General features: G+C 51.3%; 1 protein-coding gene across 1 annotated transcript in view; it reads right to left on the minus strand.

The window, feature by feature from the left end:
* The window catches only part of LOC125433413 (ornithine decarboxylase antizyme 2-like), an 86,120-nt gene extending 68,279 nt beyond the window's left edge, over positions 1–17,841 (minus strand). The window contains 4 exon segments of the mRNA XM_048497917.1: positions 2,764–2,931; positions 17,190–17,455; positions 17,457–17,666; positions 17,668–17,841. Of these exon segments, the coding sequence (XP_048353874.1) occupies positions 2,764–2,931; positions 17,190–17,455; positions 17,457–17,666; positions 17,668–17,763 (740 nt within the window). The 5' untranslated portion in view covers positions 17,764–17,841.
* Between the last annotated feature and the right edge of the window lie 263 nt (positions 17,842–18,104).

The raw sequence follows: 18,104 nt of genomic DNA on the forward strand, positions 1-18,104 counted from the left end.
ACCCCCCCCCCCCCCCACCCCCCCCCCCCCCCACCCCCCCCCCCCCCCACCCCCCCCCCCCCCCACCCCCCCCCCCCCCCACCCCCCCCCCCCCCCACCCCCCCCCCCCCCCACCCCCCCCCCCCCCCACCCCCCCCCCCCCCCACCCCCCCCCCCCCCCACCCCCCCCCCCCCCCACCCCCCCCCCCCCCCACCCCCCCCCCCCCCCACCCCCCCCCCCCCCCACCCCCCCCCCCCCCCACCCCCCCCCCCCCCCACCCCCCCCCCCCCCCACCCCCCCCCCCCCCCACCCCCCCCCCCCCCCACCCCCCCCCCCCCCCACCCCCCCCCCCCCCCACCCCCCCCCCCCCCCACCCCCCCCCCCCCCCACCCCCCCCCCCCCCCACCCCCCCCCCCCCCCACCCCCCCCCCCCCCCACCCCCCCCCCCCCCCACCCCCCCCCCCCCCCACCCCCCCCCCCCCCCACCCCCCCCCCCCCCCACCCCCCCCCCCCCCCACCCCCCCCCCCCCCCACCCCCCCCCCCCCCCACCCCCCCCCCCCCCCACCCCCCCCCCCCCCCACCCCCCCCCCCCCCCACCCCCCCCCCCCCCCACCCCCCCCCCCCCCCACCCCCCCCCCCCCCCACCCCCCCCCCCCCCCACCCCCCCCCCCCCCCACCCCCCCCCCCCCCCACCCCCCCCCCCCCCCACCCCCCCCCCCCCCCACCCCCCCCCCCCCCCACCCCCCCCCCCCCCCACCCCCCCCCCCCCCCACCCCCCCCCCCCCCCACCCCCCCCCCCCCCCACCCCCCCCCCCCCCCACCCCCCCCCCCCCCCACCCCCCCCCCCCCCCACCCCCCCCCCCCCCCACCCCCCCCCCCCCCCAAAGTATTGTGAGAAAGAGAGAAAAATTTCTCTCTGTCAACATTTTCTACCCCATGCATAATTTTGTAGGACTTCAATCATATCCCCCCTCAGTCACGCCTCCTCTCCAAAACTGAAGAGTCCCAAACGCTTGCAGCTCCTCCTCATAGGGAAGACGTGCTCCAGTCCCTCAATCATCCTTTAAGGTTTGCCCTTCTCTCTGCACTTTTCTATCTCCATCAATATCCTTTTGAGATGCTGCGACCAGAACTGGACACAGTACTCCAAGTGCGGTCGCATCCACTTGCTTTATATAAGGGCATGACAATCTTTTGCAGTTTTATTATCAATTCCTTTTCTAATGATCCCCAGCATAGAGTTTGCCTTTTTCACAGCTGCCATGCATTGAGTTGACATTCCCATGGAACTATCAACTAAGATGCCCAAATCCCTTTCCTGGTCTGTGACTAGCAGCAATCTGGACCCCTCCGTAAAATCAGCCATGTGTATGTGAAGTTTGGATTTTTTGCCCCTATGTGCATCACTTTACATTTTGCTACATTGAACTGCATTTGCCATTTCTGAGCCCACTCACCTAATTTATCAAGGTCCGCTTGGAGCTCTTCGCAATCCTTTGTGGTTCTCACCACCCTACAGAATATGCCTTCCTCATGACCAGTGAAGTACCCCTCACCAGTTGCCAAGGGATACCTGGGTATCATGCTGCAGAGCCCTCCCTCTGAAGTGGCCATTTTGTCCAGCGAAGCCAATCGGCTGTAATTCTGGAAGATCTGCAGGTCCCAGTCCTTGGGATAAAGCTCACAAAAGCTTTGTAATGTGTGAACCAACCCTTTACCAATACACCACATCACGGAAGGCCTTGACATTTCGAAAGTCAGTATGTCCTGTCAGTAGGATTGGTGTGGTCTATCCACAGAGGCGTAGCTCCAAGGGGGACAGAGGGGGGTGCAGCACACCAGACACGCGCCCCTGTGGGGGTGTGGCGGGGGCATTCCGGGGGTGGGACGGGGTGCACCAGTTGCAGAGGGTGCACTGGGTGCATTTCCCCCTTGCTACGTCTCTGCATATCCATCTTCCACATTTACAACTGAATTCTGGGCACCAAGACCAGTTACCCAGGAGAAAATGGCTGCTTTGGAGGGTGGATTCTATGGCCTTAAACCAGTGTTTTCCAACCTTTTCGACGTCATGGTTCCCTTGACCTCACTCTTCATATCTCACGGTACCCCTGCCACCCTCCCCCACCTTCCCCTTCTACTTCCCCTGCTTGCCACACCCCACCTTCCCCTCCCAGGGTGAAAGGAAGCACGGGGGTGGGGGTGGGAAGTGGCTGCTGACCTTGTGGCAGGCCCCGCCCCCTGGGCCAGCTCCATATTCTTGCTGGTGCCGGTGGGAGACACTACAAAAGTGAGGGGGACTGGTAGCATTGCCGCAGTACCCCTGGGACATGCTCACGGCACCCCAGGGTACCACGGAACCCTGGTTGGGAATCGCTGCCTTAAACCATACCAAGGATCCTCCCTGCACCAAACCCTGCCCTCTCCAGGCTCCGCCCCCAAAATCTCCAAGTATTTCCTGACCCAGAGTGGGAAACCTACCCATCAGCTCTTGAGCCCCTTCCATACATGCAGAATAATGCACTTTCAATGCACTTTGCAGCTAGTTTTTACTGTGCGGAAGAGCAAAATCCACTTGCAAACAATTGTGAAAGTGGATTGGAAGTGCATTATTCTGCAAGTGCGGAAGGACCCTTGGACCCCTGGGCTAGCCTTTTCCCAGACTCCCCAGCAGAAGTGCTCCTCAGCCACTGAAGCTATCCTTGTCATGATTAAATACGCCATTACAGAGCATTTACTCTGTTGAACCGGCCTTTCCTCGTCCTTATTAATCATTCATTACGTCTCCCCGGTTCGACTGCCTGGTTTGGCAACATCGTTCAAATGGAAAGAAAGATGATCGGGAGGTTTATTGGGAAGACGGCCCCAGAGGATTTGTTCGGGGGTTCCTCTTCGGAAGTAACAGTCCTTCTCGTGATGGGTCCAATATCCAGCCACGGAATGAACTACTCTAAGGGGATGGGTAGAGAGGTCAGTCAGATGTTAAAAAGGCGAAGGGTGCATCGGCGACTAGACGGTGATATAAATACCTCAGTTTAAGAGGATTGCCCTGGCATTAACCTTCAAGAGGAATTAGGCAGCACCCCATTCCCAAAGGCAACGGTCTCCATGTGCCTGTTTAATTCTGGTTCTCACAACCAAGCCTCACAACACCACCCAGATCACACGGGTCCTTCCTGCACCACCAAAATAAAACGTTTTGAGGAAGGAAATAAAATGTTTCCTCATAGTTTCCTCATAGAAATAAAATGTTTCCTCAAATGAGTCCCACATAGTTTTTAGGTCAACATGTTCTATTTGCAGCCTCGAAATGGTTTGCATCCTGTCCCCTGGCGATTCTTTTTCTGAAAATGTTTTGAAAATGTTTTCACTTGTGCACATCTATCTTTAAGATGTTTCTCTTGCCTCCCAGACTTCCTTATCTGTGCCATTTTCTGAGCTCAAGTTGACCGTATCAAGCTGTATTTTTGTCAGGATTTTTGTCAGGATTTTTTTGTCAGGATTTTTGTCAGCAGCAGTGACATAGGAGGTTAAGAGCTCGTGTATCTAATCTGGAGGAACCGGGTTTGATTCCCAGCTCTGCCGCCTGAGCTGTGGAGGCTTATCTGGGGAATTCAGATTAGCCTGTACACTCCCACACACGCCAGCTGGGTGACCTTGGGCCTGAGTCAATGTAAGCTTTTTTGGAGCTCCTCTCAGCTCCACCAACTCCACCTCTACACAGGGTGTTTGTTGTGAGGGGGGGGAAGGGCCAAAGGGAGATTACTGTAAGCCCCTTTGGAGTCTCCTGCAGGAGAGCAAGGGGGGATATCTTTCTCTCTTCTTCTTCTCTTCTCTCTTCTCTCTCTTCTCTCTTCCTTCTTCTTCTTCTTCTTCTTCTTCTTCTTCTTCTTCTTCTTCTTCTTCTTCTTCTTCTTCTTCTTCTTCTTCTTCTTCTTCTTCTTCTTTTGGGGAGGTCCATAGCTTTGAAGACACGACCCCTAGAGAATCGCAGGATGGGACTTCGAAGCTTCATAGCAGTGGATCCGCAGATCTTTTTTTAAAAAAAACTGAATGACCACAAAATGGTGGTCAGGAATCATTTCGAGGGGTGAGTGTGAACAAATGGTCGGGGGGTCAGGGGTTAGGGATTGAAAATATTTTTCAAACTTTTTCAAAGCATTTTAGTGATTTGTACGGAAATGGCAAGTTTTCCAAGAGAATGGGGGAAATGGGAAAGCTCCGCAAATTCAGAAGGGAAACTGAATGGATGTGAGGAAGTCACCTTGAGTAATTATCCCGATTAAGATTGAAGAATGGTAATCTGAAGAAGAATCTATCGAAAACGGTTACAGTAGCGCAACCCGTTTATTATTGGATATTTAATTGACGGACTTGGCTCAGACTGGTCCGCATTGTCATATAGACCTACTTCTACTGACTGGAATGCAGTATATGCAACTATTGATAAGTGATTGATTATCTTCAACGAAGAGGTCCCGTCCAAGTACCTATACGGACGAAGACATAGGACCGAGTGAAGAAGACATCGTTTAGTCACCTTAACTATGTTGTAGGGCAGTGATGGCGAACCTTTTCGAGACCGGGTGCCCAAATGGCAACCCAAAACCCACGTATTTATCGCAAAGTGCCAACAAGGCAATTTAACCTGAATGTACTGGAAGTTTTAGTTGTGTAATGGTTGGCTCCCCGAGACGTAATATGCAAGTACTCGGGAGTAACCTTGGTGGTAGTCAGTGGCTTTGCTTTGAAGCAACCGTGCAACTCTTCGAACAGGTGGATCACAACCCTAGGAGGGTTTATGCAGAAGCAAGCCCCATTGCCAGCAACCGAGCTTACTCCCAGGTAAAGGATCAAGCTTTAGTTCTTCGCATGAAAGTTAGTGGGGTTATCAGCGCTTAACAGGGTTACCTATACTGCTTCCCCAAAACTAGGTCTTAGGTTTAATGCTAATAATTGAGCCCAGTGGGCCAGGCCAGCCTAGATGTGTTTGCGCGTGCCCACAGAGAGGGCTCTGAGTGCCACCTCTGGCACCCGTGCCATAGGTTCGCCACCACTGTTGTAGGGTGATGTGATATGTGTAGTATTGTAAGAGTCTAGGCTCTGATGTTGTTTGCACTTTTCACTGGTTGCACTTTATGTATTGCACTTTATATGTGGGCTTAGCGCAATTGATAAAGTAGCGGTTGATGCAGCGCGTTTGTTGTTTGAAAAGCTCAACAAATCCCTTTGTCATATCTCTGTTTTGAACTGGCTTGAATCAAGGGCCACAAGCTTGCGTGGAGAAACGCACAACTGGGCCAGTCCGCTACTTGTAAAATAACTGCTTTCGCCTCCACTGTTGGCGCACAAGGATGGCTGACTTAAAGAGCTTGACAATTTCATGCCAGAGATGGAAAATCTAAATGGTGCCTCTTCCAGTTAAAATAGAAATCTCATAGACATGTTAGTCCCAGGAGGGTTACCTCTGAGTTGGGAAAGACCTGGAGATTTGGGGAATGGAGCTGGAGGAAGGTGGGTTTGAGGGGAAGAGCAGTTTCAGTAAGGTATAATGCCACAGAGTCCACCTTCCAAAGTGGCCATTTTCTCCAAGGTCAAATCCCCACTACCATCTTAGCCAGGTTTCAGAACACAAACTAACCAGGTTTGAGGGACGACCTCCCCATTGCTTGTGTGGCAGATTCCGTTTCTGGCGCTTGTTCTCCCCGTTAATCTGCGTTCTGGCAGGACCTGGTTGCAAGTGGAATAGCCCCCATTTAGCGTGTCTCTAGAGCTGGGATCCGGGAGGGGAGGGATGAGGGCTGAAACCCGGACTCCATTTCCCACTCTGGAGTGTGACACACGGAATTCAGGGTAAACCAATCAGCACTGCGACATGGCGCTGCTGCAGCCTTTCCTTGGTTTCATTTCCGCTTTTGCGATCGGCCAGCAGAAGGGGACCCAAACGTTAAACAGTCAAACGTGTAACATTGAATCATTAATGGTTTACACAGGTAACGATTAACTGTTTGCACAGTTAAACATTAAACTTTTACACGCTGGTTTTTTTGATCACGCCCCTACAAAGTACGTTTCCGCAGTGGGAAAAGGTCCCGCCCCATCAAGGCACATCAGCCAATCAGGGGAGACCGGCGAAGCGAGCTCCCCTGGTAATAAGGATTGCTAAGAGTTCTGCAACCGGGTGTGTCTGCTGTGTGCTCGCTGCGGTGGGGAGGGAGAAACGCCGATGAAGAGGACACGGTTTCACAACGAACAGGTTTGGATCTGCGTGCAAATTTCAAGTGAGGATTTGACCCAGATGAACTGATCTCTTCTTCCACTCCCCAAATCCCACCCTCCTCAGCCTACACCCCCATAATCCAGAGGAGGAGCTGCAATGGGCCCATCTGGGGGGGACTCACCCCGGGTGCCACCATTGCAGTCACATGTTGGGGTGGGAGGAGGCGCACGGGCAGTTCATGTCCCGGGCAGGGTTTCCCCTCCCTTCGTCACTGCCACAATCTCCAGCTATTTCACACTCCAGACCTGGCAACTCTAGCCTCAGACTTTTCACATTCAAACCAGAAAGTTACTCAGTGTGCAGCTCTCTGAATGTTTGTATAATGCCATTTCTTTCTGTGTGTGTCTCTAGAAGAGAGAGAGAGAGAGAGAGAGAGAGAGAGAGAGAGAGAGAGAGAGAGAGAGGTCCAAGAAGGCAAACGTCTGCAAAACTGACAGCCACCGTATCAAAGCTCTCAGGAAAATTATAATGAGAACATAATTACTGGGGTAGATCAGACAACTAAACGAAAGTCTCAGCTTCACCACAAAGTGTCTTATTCTTTACGGTATGTTACAAGCCCACCTCCCGCGGTTATTTTTAGCTCAGCACATGTCACAATTGCAGGTAGTTATTCCACTTGCTCTAATCGGCAGTTTTAAATCACACTGAAGGAAGGCGACAAGAGGAAGGAATAAACTGTGAAAGGTGTAGCATTGCCAAGACAAAGATATTGTCTTATAAGCCATGTGATTTCCTGCTGCGCACCTCCACAGTAGCAAAGTGTCAGCAAAAAGCAGGATCTTTGCAGTGGTAGCCCCTGAAGACTGAATTGGCCTTCTGGAAGAAATTTGTCATTGTATCTTCCCTTTGGCCCCTCTCTCAAGACATTATTAGATAATCTGAGATCTCAACTCCATCCACTTTGACCATTCTTTGCAAGTGGATTTTGCTCTTCCGCACAGTAAAACCCAGCTGCAAAGTGCATTGAAAGTGGATTGAAAGTGCATTATTCTGCATGCGTGGAAGGGGTTTTGGTTTAGGATTATCAAAAAAAAATCTGGCATCTCAGCTCAATAGAACAAAGTAAATTTTTACCTAGCTGCCCCTCCATGGAATGCAGACCAATGAACACGGTTCTCTCCTCTTCTGTTTTATTCCCACAACAACCTTGTGAAATAGGTTAGGATGACAGAAATGGTGACAGACCCAAAATTATGCCCAATGCACTTCTTCGTAGTGCAGGGACTTGAACCCAGGTTTTACTCATGCTATCCACTACACCAGGGGCCTGCAACCTGTGACTCTCCAGATGTTCATGGACTACAATTCCCATCAGCCCCTGCCAGCATTGGCCATGCTGACAGGGGCTGATGGGAATTGTAGACCATGAACATCTGGAGAGCCACAGGTTGCAGACACCTGTACTATACCAATACATTAACCTACAGAACCACATACATGCTTCTTATGTATCTCACAGATCTGCCTTGGCTACACTAAAACTCATTTCTAAATTAGCCCAGAAAGTTTAAACTGAGGAACTTGGTAGTTCCCAGTTCTGAACGTCGAACATAGGACCAAAAGTACAAAAAGAACCTCTGACAGAGAATCAGGATGGTGGGGTGGTTAAGAGTGATGGACTCTAATTTGGAGAACTGGGTTAGATTCCCCACTCCTCCACATGAGCAGCGGACTGAAATCTGGAGAACCAGGTTTGTTTCCTCGCTCCTACACATGAAGCCTGCTGGGTGACCTTGGGCTGGTCCCAGTTCTCTCAGAACTCTCTCAGCCCCACCTACCTCACAAGGTGGCTATTGTGGGGAGAGGGGAAAAAAGGAGCGTGTAAGCCCCTTTGAGTCTCCTTGCAGGAGAGAAAGGAATGGTCCAGAGGTGGGATCCAGCAGGTTCTCACCAGTTCCCAAGAGTGGGTTACTAATTATTTGTGTGTGCCGAGAGGGGATTACTAATTGGGTCTGCTTTTCTGTTAGAAATTCCACTAGGTCCAAAAATCATAAAGTCCTGTTGTTTCCTATGTGGCTGGTTAGCAAAGGTAGAAAATGGGATAATTCTCCCTGTTGGGCTGTTTTAAAAACATGTTTTAGAAAGATGGTAAAGTTCCTTGTTTAAGGAAAGTATCCTTCTTTAGATTTCTAGAAACAAAATTAAGTATTTGAAAGTATTAAGTATTTGACAGGCAGTCAATTAGAGGAGAAGTAGTTGTTTCTGTTGGCAGTAGACGATAGGACTTGCTATAATGAGTTTAAATTATGGACAGAAAGATACCAGCTGGAAATTGGGAACTTTTTTTTACAGTTAGAATGTTTTATAGTAACAGAGAAATTATTAATGCCCCGCCCCCGGAATGCCCAGCCATGCCCCCGTCGTGCCCCGCCCAGCCCCATTGCCACTATGCCACTGTTTGAATCCCACCACCATGGGAACCTGTTACTAAAATTTTTGGATCCCACCATTGTATTGATCCAAACTCTTCTTCTTCTCTATGTATCTTGCTGTACCATAGTAGACACTTCTATTTGTCCATTGGGCAGCTACCGATTCAGCATGGTGGAAACTTCTACCTATACACTGGGCAGCTTCTACCCATGCTATAAGAAATGTGGACTTCCTGTTTCACATGAGTAGAACTGTCAGTCTACAAATGTGGTCTGGGCGGTTCCGGCTGCCGTTCCGTGCAGTTGCTCCCTGACGAGCTCCTCCGCATTTTTAAGATAAGCTCTTAAAAAGTTATTTTACCTCATCACTTTTTATCTACTAGCTCTTCTTTAACCTTAAAATTGTTTTATCATTCATGTTTAATGCGGGCAAACATGCCAGTTGGGCGCATTTACTGGGCTCCGTTGTTATTTGAGTTTGTTTTTAAACTTTTAAACCTATTATCTTCCAGCCATTGTTGGCTTTTAATTTAGTTTAGCTTAGTATTTTTTTAACTTTTAACAACTTTATTGCTGGGCTTGAAACCAGCCTCCTTTTATTAGGGTAATTAGAGTCCGTTTAACTTTTTTTAAAAAAAAGGTTTAAAAAAAAAATGTGGTCTGCAGATCACTTGGAATTACAACCTATTTCCAGATGACAGAAGAAATGTATGCTGGGGGAAGGGGGCTACTCATGCTCTGGCTTAGTAAGGACCCTCCCCTCCCTAAAACCCACCCTTTTCAGACTCCACCTCCAATCTCCAGGAATTTCTCAACACGGAGCTGTCGACCTTAGTGTAATGGATGAGCAGCAGTGGCGTAGGAGCAGCAGTGGCGTAGGAGGTTAAGAGCTTGTGTATCTAATCTAAAGGAACCGGGTTTGATTCCCAGCTCTGCCGACTGAGCTGTGGAGGCCTTTCTGGGGAATTCAGATTCGCCTGTGCACTCCCACGCATGCCAGCTGGGTGACCTTGGGCTAGTCACAGCTTCTCGGAGCTCTCTCAGCCCCACCCACCTCACAGGGTGTTTGTTGTGAGGGGGGAAGGGCAAGGAGATTGTAAGCCCCTTTGAGTCTCCTGCAGGAGAGAAAGGGGGATATAAATCCAAACTCTTCTTCTTCTTCTTCTTCTTCTAAATAAAAACACTAATTTTGGGAAGCTGGAAAGGAAGGTTCTCGTAATTCAGCACAAAGAGGTACATTTCGGAAAGGAACCACAGTGCATGTTTGTGTGTTGTTGTTTGCATGTGTGGATTTGGAAGGGGCCAAGGTGTTCATCCGAGAATAAGCCCCTGACTTTTCTTCTCGATCAACTTACCTGTCAAGTTAAACCTAACGCAGCCTTGAAGTTATTCTTCAAGAATGTGCTGAATGGTTTCCTCTGGTTTCTTACAAATTCCCTGTAAATATTTCAACACTGTCAATGTTTTCAGCTCTCCAGCCTCTCCGGGGTTGGCTTGTCTTTTCCTGGCCTGGCGTCCCCTGCGGAGATTTTCATCTACCTCATCCCTCTTCGCCGAATCCGCTCCGGTTTATCGACATCCACGCTGTTCGGTTTTGAGATTTTGTCAGCATCTGGCTGCAAAACCTGAACAGCAGGCCGAGAGAGAACCGTTGCCCTATTGATTCCCAGGCCTTAAAGTGGATGCATCTCCGAAGTTTTACTCATTTCTTAGTGCACGTCTTTCAAGATTCGGGAGGTTAATGATCAAAGAAGTTCATCGACCGGAAAAGCTACAGGTGTGTTTGGGATAGATGTTTTTTCCTTGAAGGGTTCCAACACCACCTCAAATTAGGAGGTAGCAGATGGTGTCCTAAATAGCCCCCCCTTTAGCCTTACCTCTCTCTTAGCTCATAAGTGTGATTATCCATTATTGTAGCTATTCAGCAGCCAAGAAAATCAGACTTCATGCTCCGAGGACATTTCTTTATAACCCTTTTTCAGGTACCGAACTCAGGAAGAAGAAGAAGAGTTTGGATTTATATCCCCCCTTTCTCTCCTGCAGGAGATTCAAAGGGGCTCACAATCTCCTTGCCCTTCCCCCCTCACAACAAACACCCTGTGAGGTGGGTGGGGCTGAGAGAACTCCAAGAAGCTGTGACTAGCCCAAGGTCACCCAGCTGGCATGCCATTGCTGCCAGAGAACTTTCTCACTGCCAGCTATCTGAGAAACTATCTGCTAGAAACTGAATTTGGGACTTTCTGCATGGCAGCCGTAGAGACATAGAGCTGGAAGGGACTTCATGGGTCATCTAGTCCAACCCCCTGGACAACACAGGAAATTCATAACTACCTTTCCTCCCACCACACACACACATGCCAGTAACACCAGCTTCCTGCCCAGGAAGGAAAAACCCTCCAGGATCTCCAGATCCCTGGCCAATCTGGCCGAAAGGAAAGTTCCTTCCTGATCCCAAAGTGGTGACTGTCATTACCCCAGGCCTGTAAGAAATGGCCATAAGAACTGAGCCATAAGAACTACTGGCTGGCTGAACTGCTGGCTGAACCATAAGAATTGCTGGCTGAAAACAGCTGATCTCTTTCCTCTCTCGATCTGTCGAAGTTCACAGAATCATGTACCGTGACCTAGGCTCATTCCGCACATGCAGAATAATGCACTTTCAAACAGCTTTCAGTGCTCTTTGAAGCTGTGCGGACCAGCAAAATCCACTTGCAAACAGTTGTGAAAGTGGTTTGAAAGCGCATTATTTTGCGTGTGCGGAAGGGGCCCCTAGTCTCTAGTTTTGAGCTAAAATTTCTGTATCACATTGCTGTAGATGAGAGGCTTCTAGTAAGCCTAGCATAAAGGCGGAAAAAAATGTTTTGTATTAAAAAGGGTTTTTTTTAAAGGTTCCTCGCAGCTTTTTCTTTCCTACAGCGTGTGATTGCGACACAACCTCCCAGCTCCTGGCTTTCATGTCCTATGCTTTTATCCCAAAACTTTGCATTCTGCTACAGCGCAGGAATTCTTTTGAAGCTCTGCGAAAGGGCTCACAGAAAGGAAGGAGGAAAATATTGTGTAGCAGCAGATGTAAGGAACTCTGAGACAACACAACACTACAGTGTCACCTCGCATGGAAGGGCATCATTTCGCTTTGCAAAAGGCATCCAGCGGTACCGAAAATCAGGGCTCTCTCCCTCATCCCAGTTCTCACCGGCTCAGGAATGTGTGAGAGTGTGAAACAGTACACTTCCACTTCAGAGGAGGGAAGTGGGTGTGTGTGTGTGTGTGTGTGTGTGTGTGTGTGTGTTAAGTCCGACAGATGCCATAACCACAGAGGTGGGATCCAGCAGGTTCTCACAGGTTCCCGAGAGTAGGTTACTAATTATTTGTGTGTGCCGAGAAGGGTTTACTAATTGGTGATTTTGCCACATGATTTTTGCCTTAGTTATGCCCCTCCTCTCAGGAGTAGCGCGCAGAACTTGAAGCAGTCTAGCAGGAGGTGTACCGGCGTGCGTGGCAGCCTGCGCCTGCGTGCATTTGTTTCCCGCCCAAGGACCGGCGCAGCGGCTGCGTCCTTGCCACAGCCCCGCCCAGCAATGCCCCGCCCCCGGAATGCCCAGCCATGCCCCCGTCGTGCCCCCGCCCAGCCCCATTGGCGCTACGCCACGGTTTGAATCCCACCACCATGGGAACCTGTTACTAAAATTTTTGGATCCCACCACTGCATAACCACAATCCAACCTTGGCACCCTGGCCCTTCCTTTTGCAAGATTCATGATTCAGTTTACTTCTACTGCCCAGCCCTAGTTTTAAGCAAATAAATTGGGCTTTGCAATAAAGTGTTAAATATATTGTGAAATCTGCAAGTCATTTGTCTTGTATGGACCCAGGGGGCGGGGGGGGGAGGAGAGAAGTAGGAGTTTGGGGGCGATTTTACGCCCTGCCCCCCATGTGATTAAATGGCCGCAGCCCAGGAACAGTTGACCTCATATGCTCCTCTGAGCGGTACACCCCTGGGGTAGGGTTGTCAGATACACATTTGGAAACACTCGGAGTTTTGGGGATGGAACCAGGAAGTGACAAGGACTTTAGTGGAATACAATGATATATAGAATCCACCCTCCAAAGCAGCTGTTTTCTCCTGAACTGATCTCCATAGTCTGGAGAAGAATGATAATTCCAAGAGATCCCCAAGTCCCACCTGGAGGCTGGCAATTCCTCCTCTCCGGTATGTTAAATCCTGAATAAAACATTCTCCGTTCTCCAATCCATTTGTGCAGCTCCGAGGTGTCATCGCTCAGGCAGCAGCGGCTATCAATAGAGCGATCAGAGAGAGCGCGGCAAACAACCAGCTGAGAATCTCCTCCCTCAGGCCCACTTGTATTGAATTGCGATATGTATTGTCTTCCCGTTTTAGCGAAGACGCTTTGGGAGCCAATATTTGGATGGAAAGCGGGATCGAAAGAAGTCGAGGAATAAATATTTCAAAGGTTCCCTCTCTTCCCACCATCATCCGAGGGATGCTGAGGATAGAACAGACACGAGGCAGGGCGCAGATCGACCTGGAGACTTCCTGCTGCGCCCAGGTTCAGGTGGTGGGGGTCCAAGCTGGTTTCTCTTTCATAGAAGGGGGTGGACACATGCTTGCCCCTGGACTGCATCCTTACAAAGGTCGAATCCCCACTACCATCTTAGCCAGGTTTCAGAACACAAACTAACCAGGTTTGAGGGACGACCTCCCCATTGCTTGCGTGGCAGATTCCGTTTCTAGCGCTCGTTCTCCCCGTTAATCCGCGTTCCGGCAAGACCTGGTTGCAAGTGGCATAGACCCCACTAACACGGTTCAGGGCTGATCCGAGGGGAGGGATGCGGGTTGAAACCCTGACTCAATTCCCGCCCTGGAGTGTGACGCGGAATTTGGGCAACCAGCCTTTCCTTGGTTTCATTTCCGCTTTTGCGATCGGCCAGCAGAAGGGGACGTAAACATTAAACAGTCAAACATGTAACCTTAAATCATTAATGGTTTACACAGGTAACAATTAACTGTTTGCCCAGTTAAACAGTTAAACGTTAAACTTTTACACGCTGTTTTTTTCTCACCCCCCTATAATGTACGTTTCCACAGTGGGAAAAGGTCCCGCCCCATCAAGGCATGCTAGCCAATCAGGAGAGAGTAGTGAAGCAAGCTCGCCTGGTAGTGGGGATTGCTAAGAGTTCTGCAACCAGGTGTGTCTGCTGTGTGCTTGCTGCGGTGGGGAGGGAGAAACTCCAATGAAGAGGACACGGTTTCACAACAAACAGGTTTGGATCTGCGTGCAAATGTCAAGTGAGGATTTGACCAAAGACAGAGGAAGGCTCCCCCCTGACCAGCTTCCCACGCCCACCCCCCGCCCCACTTACCACAGCCAGCAGGGAGGCTGGAGGGTGGGGCTCAGGGGCATCTCGGACAGGCGCTGTGGTAGCAGGCCAGTTCCTGGGCCAGCCTGCTGCCACGGTGCCCCCCCCAAGCCGCCTGTCCAAGCCCCGTCCCTGGCCTCCCTGCAGACCTGGGGGTGGCAGAAGCCAACCTGCAGGGAGGTCAGGGGTGGGCAAGGCACTGCGACGGGTAACTTGGGCAGCCACCACCGCAGCAGGCCAGTTCCTGCCCTCCCCGGCCTCCCAAGGGGGGTGCTGGCCAGCTGCTGCAGTGAGCAGCTCAACCAGGGAGCGATGCCCCAGCTCATGAGGAGCCCCCAGGCTCTGGCCGTGTTGCCACACTGCAGGGGAGGCTGGGTGTGGGAACCCGGCCGGCCACTGGTGCCCCCCCATGTGATGAAAGGGCATGCGCCCGGGGACATGGGATATCCCATGTTCCCTTGGGTGGTACGCTCCTGCACCGACCTCACAAGGTGGGGAGGGGAAGGCAATTGTAAAAGTATTCTGAGACTCCTTAAAAGTTGGGAAAAGCAGGGTATAAAAACCAACTCTTCTTCCTTGGTGATCTTCCATCCAAGTACTGACCCTGCTTATCTTCCAAGCTCTGATGAGACTGAGTTAGCCTGGACTATTAATAATGGCTTTATTGATGACAATAGTCTCGGAGGGTGTGCTGCCGGAGGGCTAGTAACAAAGGAGTACGCAAAGGAGTACGCAGGAAGTTGCAGGCGTGGTTCTTGATTTCTCTAAGAGATCTCTGAGAGATTTCTCTAAAAAGCTCTGAGGTGGGGCTTGCCTTGAGATCTTGGACAGCTACTACTGCTGGCATAGGCCCTTTCCCCACTTATTTTATACCCCACGCTACTCTCCTAAAGTAGCACGGGGTCCAGCTGCACTCCCCACTTCAGGGGCTGCGAGAACGCAGCCGCCCCGACACTGCCTCTCTCGCACCCCCTCAGCGCGCGTAATTCCTGGCGCCTTTTCAAATGGCGCCTTTTGATGACCCCGCGCACAGCAGCCATCAGGAATTACGCGCGCTGGGAATTGCGTGCAGCAACCCTCCAACAAGGGTAAGTGGGGAAAGGGCCTTAGATCCCTACGAAACCATCTAAAACTTGTGGTCTAACCTTTTATCTATGGCCCTTTCCCCACTTACCCTTGTTGGAGGGTTGCTGCGTGCAATTCCAGCGTGTGCAATTCCTGGCGCACGCCCCGACTTCCCCCCCGCTCTGCGCGGGGTCATCAAAAGGCACCATTTGAAAAGGCGCCAAAAATTACGCGCGCTGAGGGGGCGAGAGAGAGGCAGCGTCGGGGCGGCTGCATTCTCGCTGCCCCTGAAGTGGGGAGTGCAGCTGGACCCCGTGCTACTTTAGGAGAGTAGCGCGGGGCTTAAGGTAAGTGGGGAAAGGGCCTATGTTCTGTCTCAACATTCAAGCCAAGGAACAGAACCCAGGATAGAGCTGGGCAGACAGGAGCAGGCTTGTATGTTGAAATCCTCTTCCCCCCCACCCCCCAGAAATCTTGGAGGGTGGAGAGGGGAGAGGAAGGCATTATTTATTGATTCTTCCTCCACCGATCTGGAACGGGTTCCAAAAATAAAACGACCGAGAACGAGGAACTTAGGTGTCCAAAGAGTTGCCCCTGATTGGATTTTTGGTTTAATTTCACACAATCAATTTTTATTGGTCTCCAGCTTTAAGAAAGCTTATTTTTCAAAAACCAAAACACACACTCGCAGCCAAGTTTGACCCGCTATTGCCCTTCTAAGCAATAAAGTCAAGGAACGGTTTATTTAACTCCCTCCCCGCATACGCGGGTGGCTGGACCTCGGCCCCCCCTCCCTTTTCGCTGTCTCTGTCAGCTTCAATCGATCACCTTTTACCTAACCTTTCCGAGCTTTTATATCATCAAGATAGGAAAGGGCATTTAATGTGTAAATAACTGCCCATGTGCCGTTTTCTGTCAGTTCGGAATCATACAATCTTTGGACCAAATCCTTCAAAAATGTCACCGTGAGTGACGGGTTGCTTCTAGGGACCCCTCTTCTGGTGAGATTTCCGGCCTGGCCCACACATTTCCAAGACCCACACATATTTCAGTTTATCCTCTCTCTCTCTCTCTCTCTCTCTCTCTCTGTAACACACAGGTGCCTGAATGGAGTAACAGGACACTGGTGTTCGCTATACGTAGAAGAAGAAGAGGAGGAGGAGGAGGAGGAGGAGGAGGAGGAGGAGGAGGAGTTTGGATTTATATCCCCCCTTTCTCTCCTGCAAGAGACTCAAAGGGGCTTACAACCTCCTTGCCCTTCCCCCCTCACAACAAACACCCTGTGAGGTAGGTGGGGCTGAGAGAGCTCCGAGAAGCTGTGACTAGCCCAAGGTCACCCAGCTGGCCTGTGTGGGAGTGTACAGGCTAATCTGAATTCCCCAGATAAGCCTGCACAGCTCAGGTGGCAGAGCTGGGAATCAAACCCGGTTCCTCCAGATTAGATACACGAGCTCTTAACCTCGTACGCCACTGCTGCTCCTCCTACATAGGGGCGGAGTGAGGGGGAACTGTGCCCAGGGCACACGTGAGCCCTGCTCCCCTGCCGCGCCCATGCCCCAGAACACCTCTCCACGCCCCCTCCACGCTCCCGCACAGGTGCACGCCTGGGGTGTCACACCCCAGCCCGCCCTGTTGGCGCTACGCCACTAGCTACACGGCCTCCAAGCAACATCTTAGAACTGGAAGTCGGCTTAGAGTTGTCAGCCTTCAGGCGGGGCCTCTACTTCTTTGAGTCACATTTCTCCAATTGCCCACCTCCTGTGTTTGAGAGCTGCTGTCTTCCTCAGAGAGATCCCTGATGTGTCCCTCACCCGGTATTGTCTGTTCCACTCTGCGGAGGAAATCTTTCTTTTCCCTAATGTCTTGAAGGGTAGGTACTTGGGCCTCAAGCTGCTGGACCTTCTCTTCTAAGACTTGCAACTTGCTGCGGGTGTAGCTACACACATCCTCCGGCAAAAAACAAACAAACATCGCGCAGCTGTTGCAAGTAACTGCAGCAACTCCCTCGCCAGCCATATTTAGCAGCCTAGTAGTGCAGCAACAGACTTCAGGGCCTCCTTTCAAAAAACCCTGTATGAATTTCTCAACCAAAAAAAGGGCTCCTCTTGCCTGTTAAGGACAAGCCCATGTTCCTGATCCAGGGAGTAGACCATGAACAACACATCTGGTCGCGGTGGGACACAAGGGTGCCCGGGCCTCGCAATCTCAAGGCCCCAAAAACTGAACCTTTTCAGTAATGGAGCTCTGTCTTCTCTGCTTTTGCGGAAGCAAATGAAGACATAACTTGCTTTCATTTTCTCTTCAGCAAATTCCAACAGTGCTAATAATCCTTCTTTGCTCCCGTCCGCTAATAAACCATCAGGGATTTCCACAAAAAAGACTCTGATCGGACAGCACTGCATCCCAGGAAGAGATCTTGACTTCCGTCACTTTGTACTGGAAGTGGACAATGTGTGGTTTCCCATCATGCACTGGAAGATCTTGGTTAACAGTGAGCTTCTCATCCTTATATATCAGAGCTGAGGGAGAAGGATCCCTGCCAACCCCTCGCCCACCGGGGATCTTCGACAGTGGGTGAGGGGCATCAGGAGCACCCCAGAGGCCCTGGGACAATGTGCCTGCAGCACTGGACTCGAGGGCAGTTACTCAAAGGCAAAATACCACTGTCCTGGGTGTTTATCATCCTCGGGGCTCAGCAGGATGGACGGGGGTCGGGGGAGGCGCTCGGTTCCGGGCCTCTCGGCAGCTCCTCCCTTCGCGAGCGCCCAGCTCCGACTCGACAAGCCCATGCTTACTGCGCTCCAAGGACCGAGACCTAATGGCTGGAGACCTAATGGCTGGAGCCCTGGCCCCTTGCCAAAACTCCAACTTACCTTTTGTTCTCGCCCAAAAGATTTGTGCCTACTGAGTAAAAGAACTGCTTCCAAAGAGTGAGCACTGGACTAAATGATCCACCAATGTACTTAACGAAATTATTGGGCCTATGCTGCTGTGTTTAGCTTGCCGAAGCTAGGATCCGTGTAC

This window comes from Sphaerodactylus townsendi, linkage group LG05 (assembly GCF_021028975.2).
Source record: "Sphaerodactylus townsendi isolate TG3544 linkage group LG05, MPM_Stown_v2.3, whole genome shotgun sequence".
NCBI classification, from domain to species: domain Eukaryota; kingdom Metazoa; phylum Chordata; class Lepidosauria; order Squamata; family Sphaerodactylidae; genus Sphaerodactylus; species Sphaerodactylus townsendi.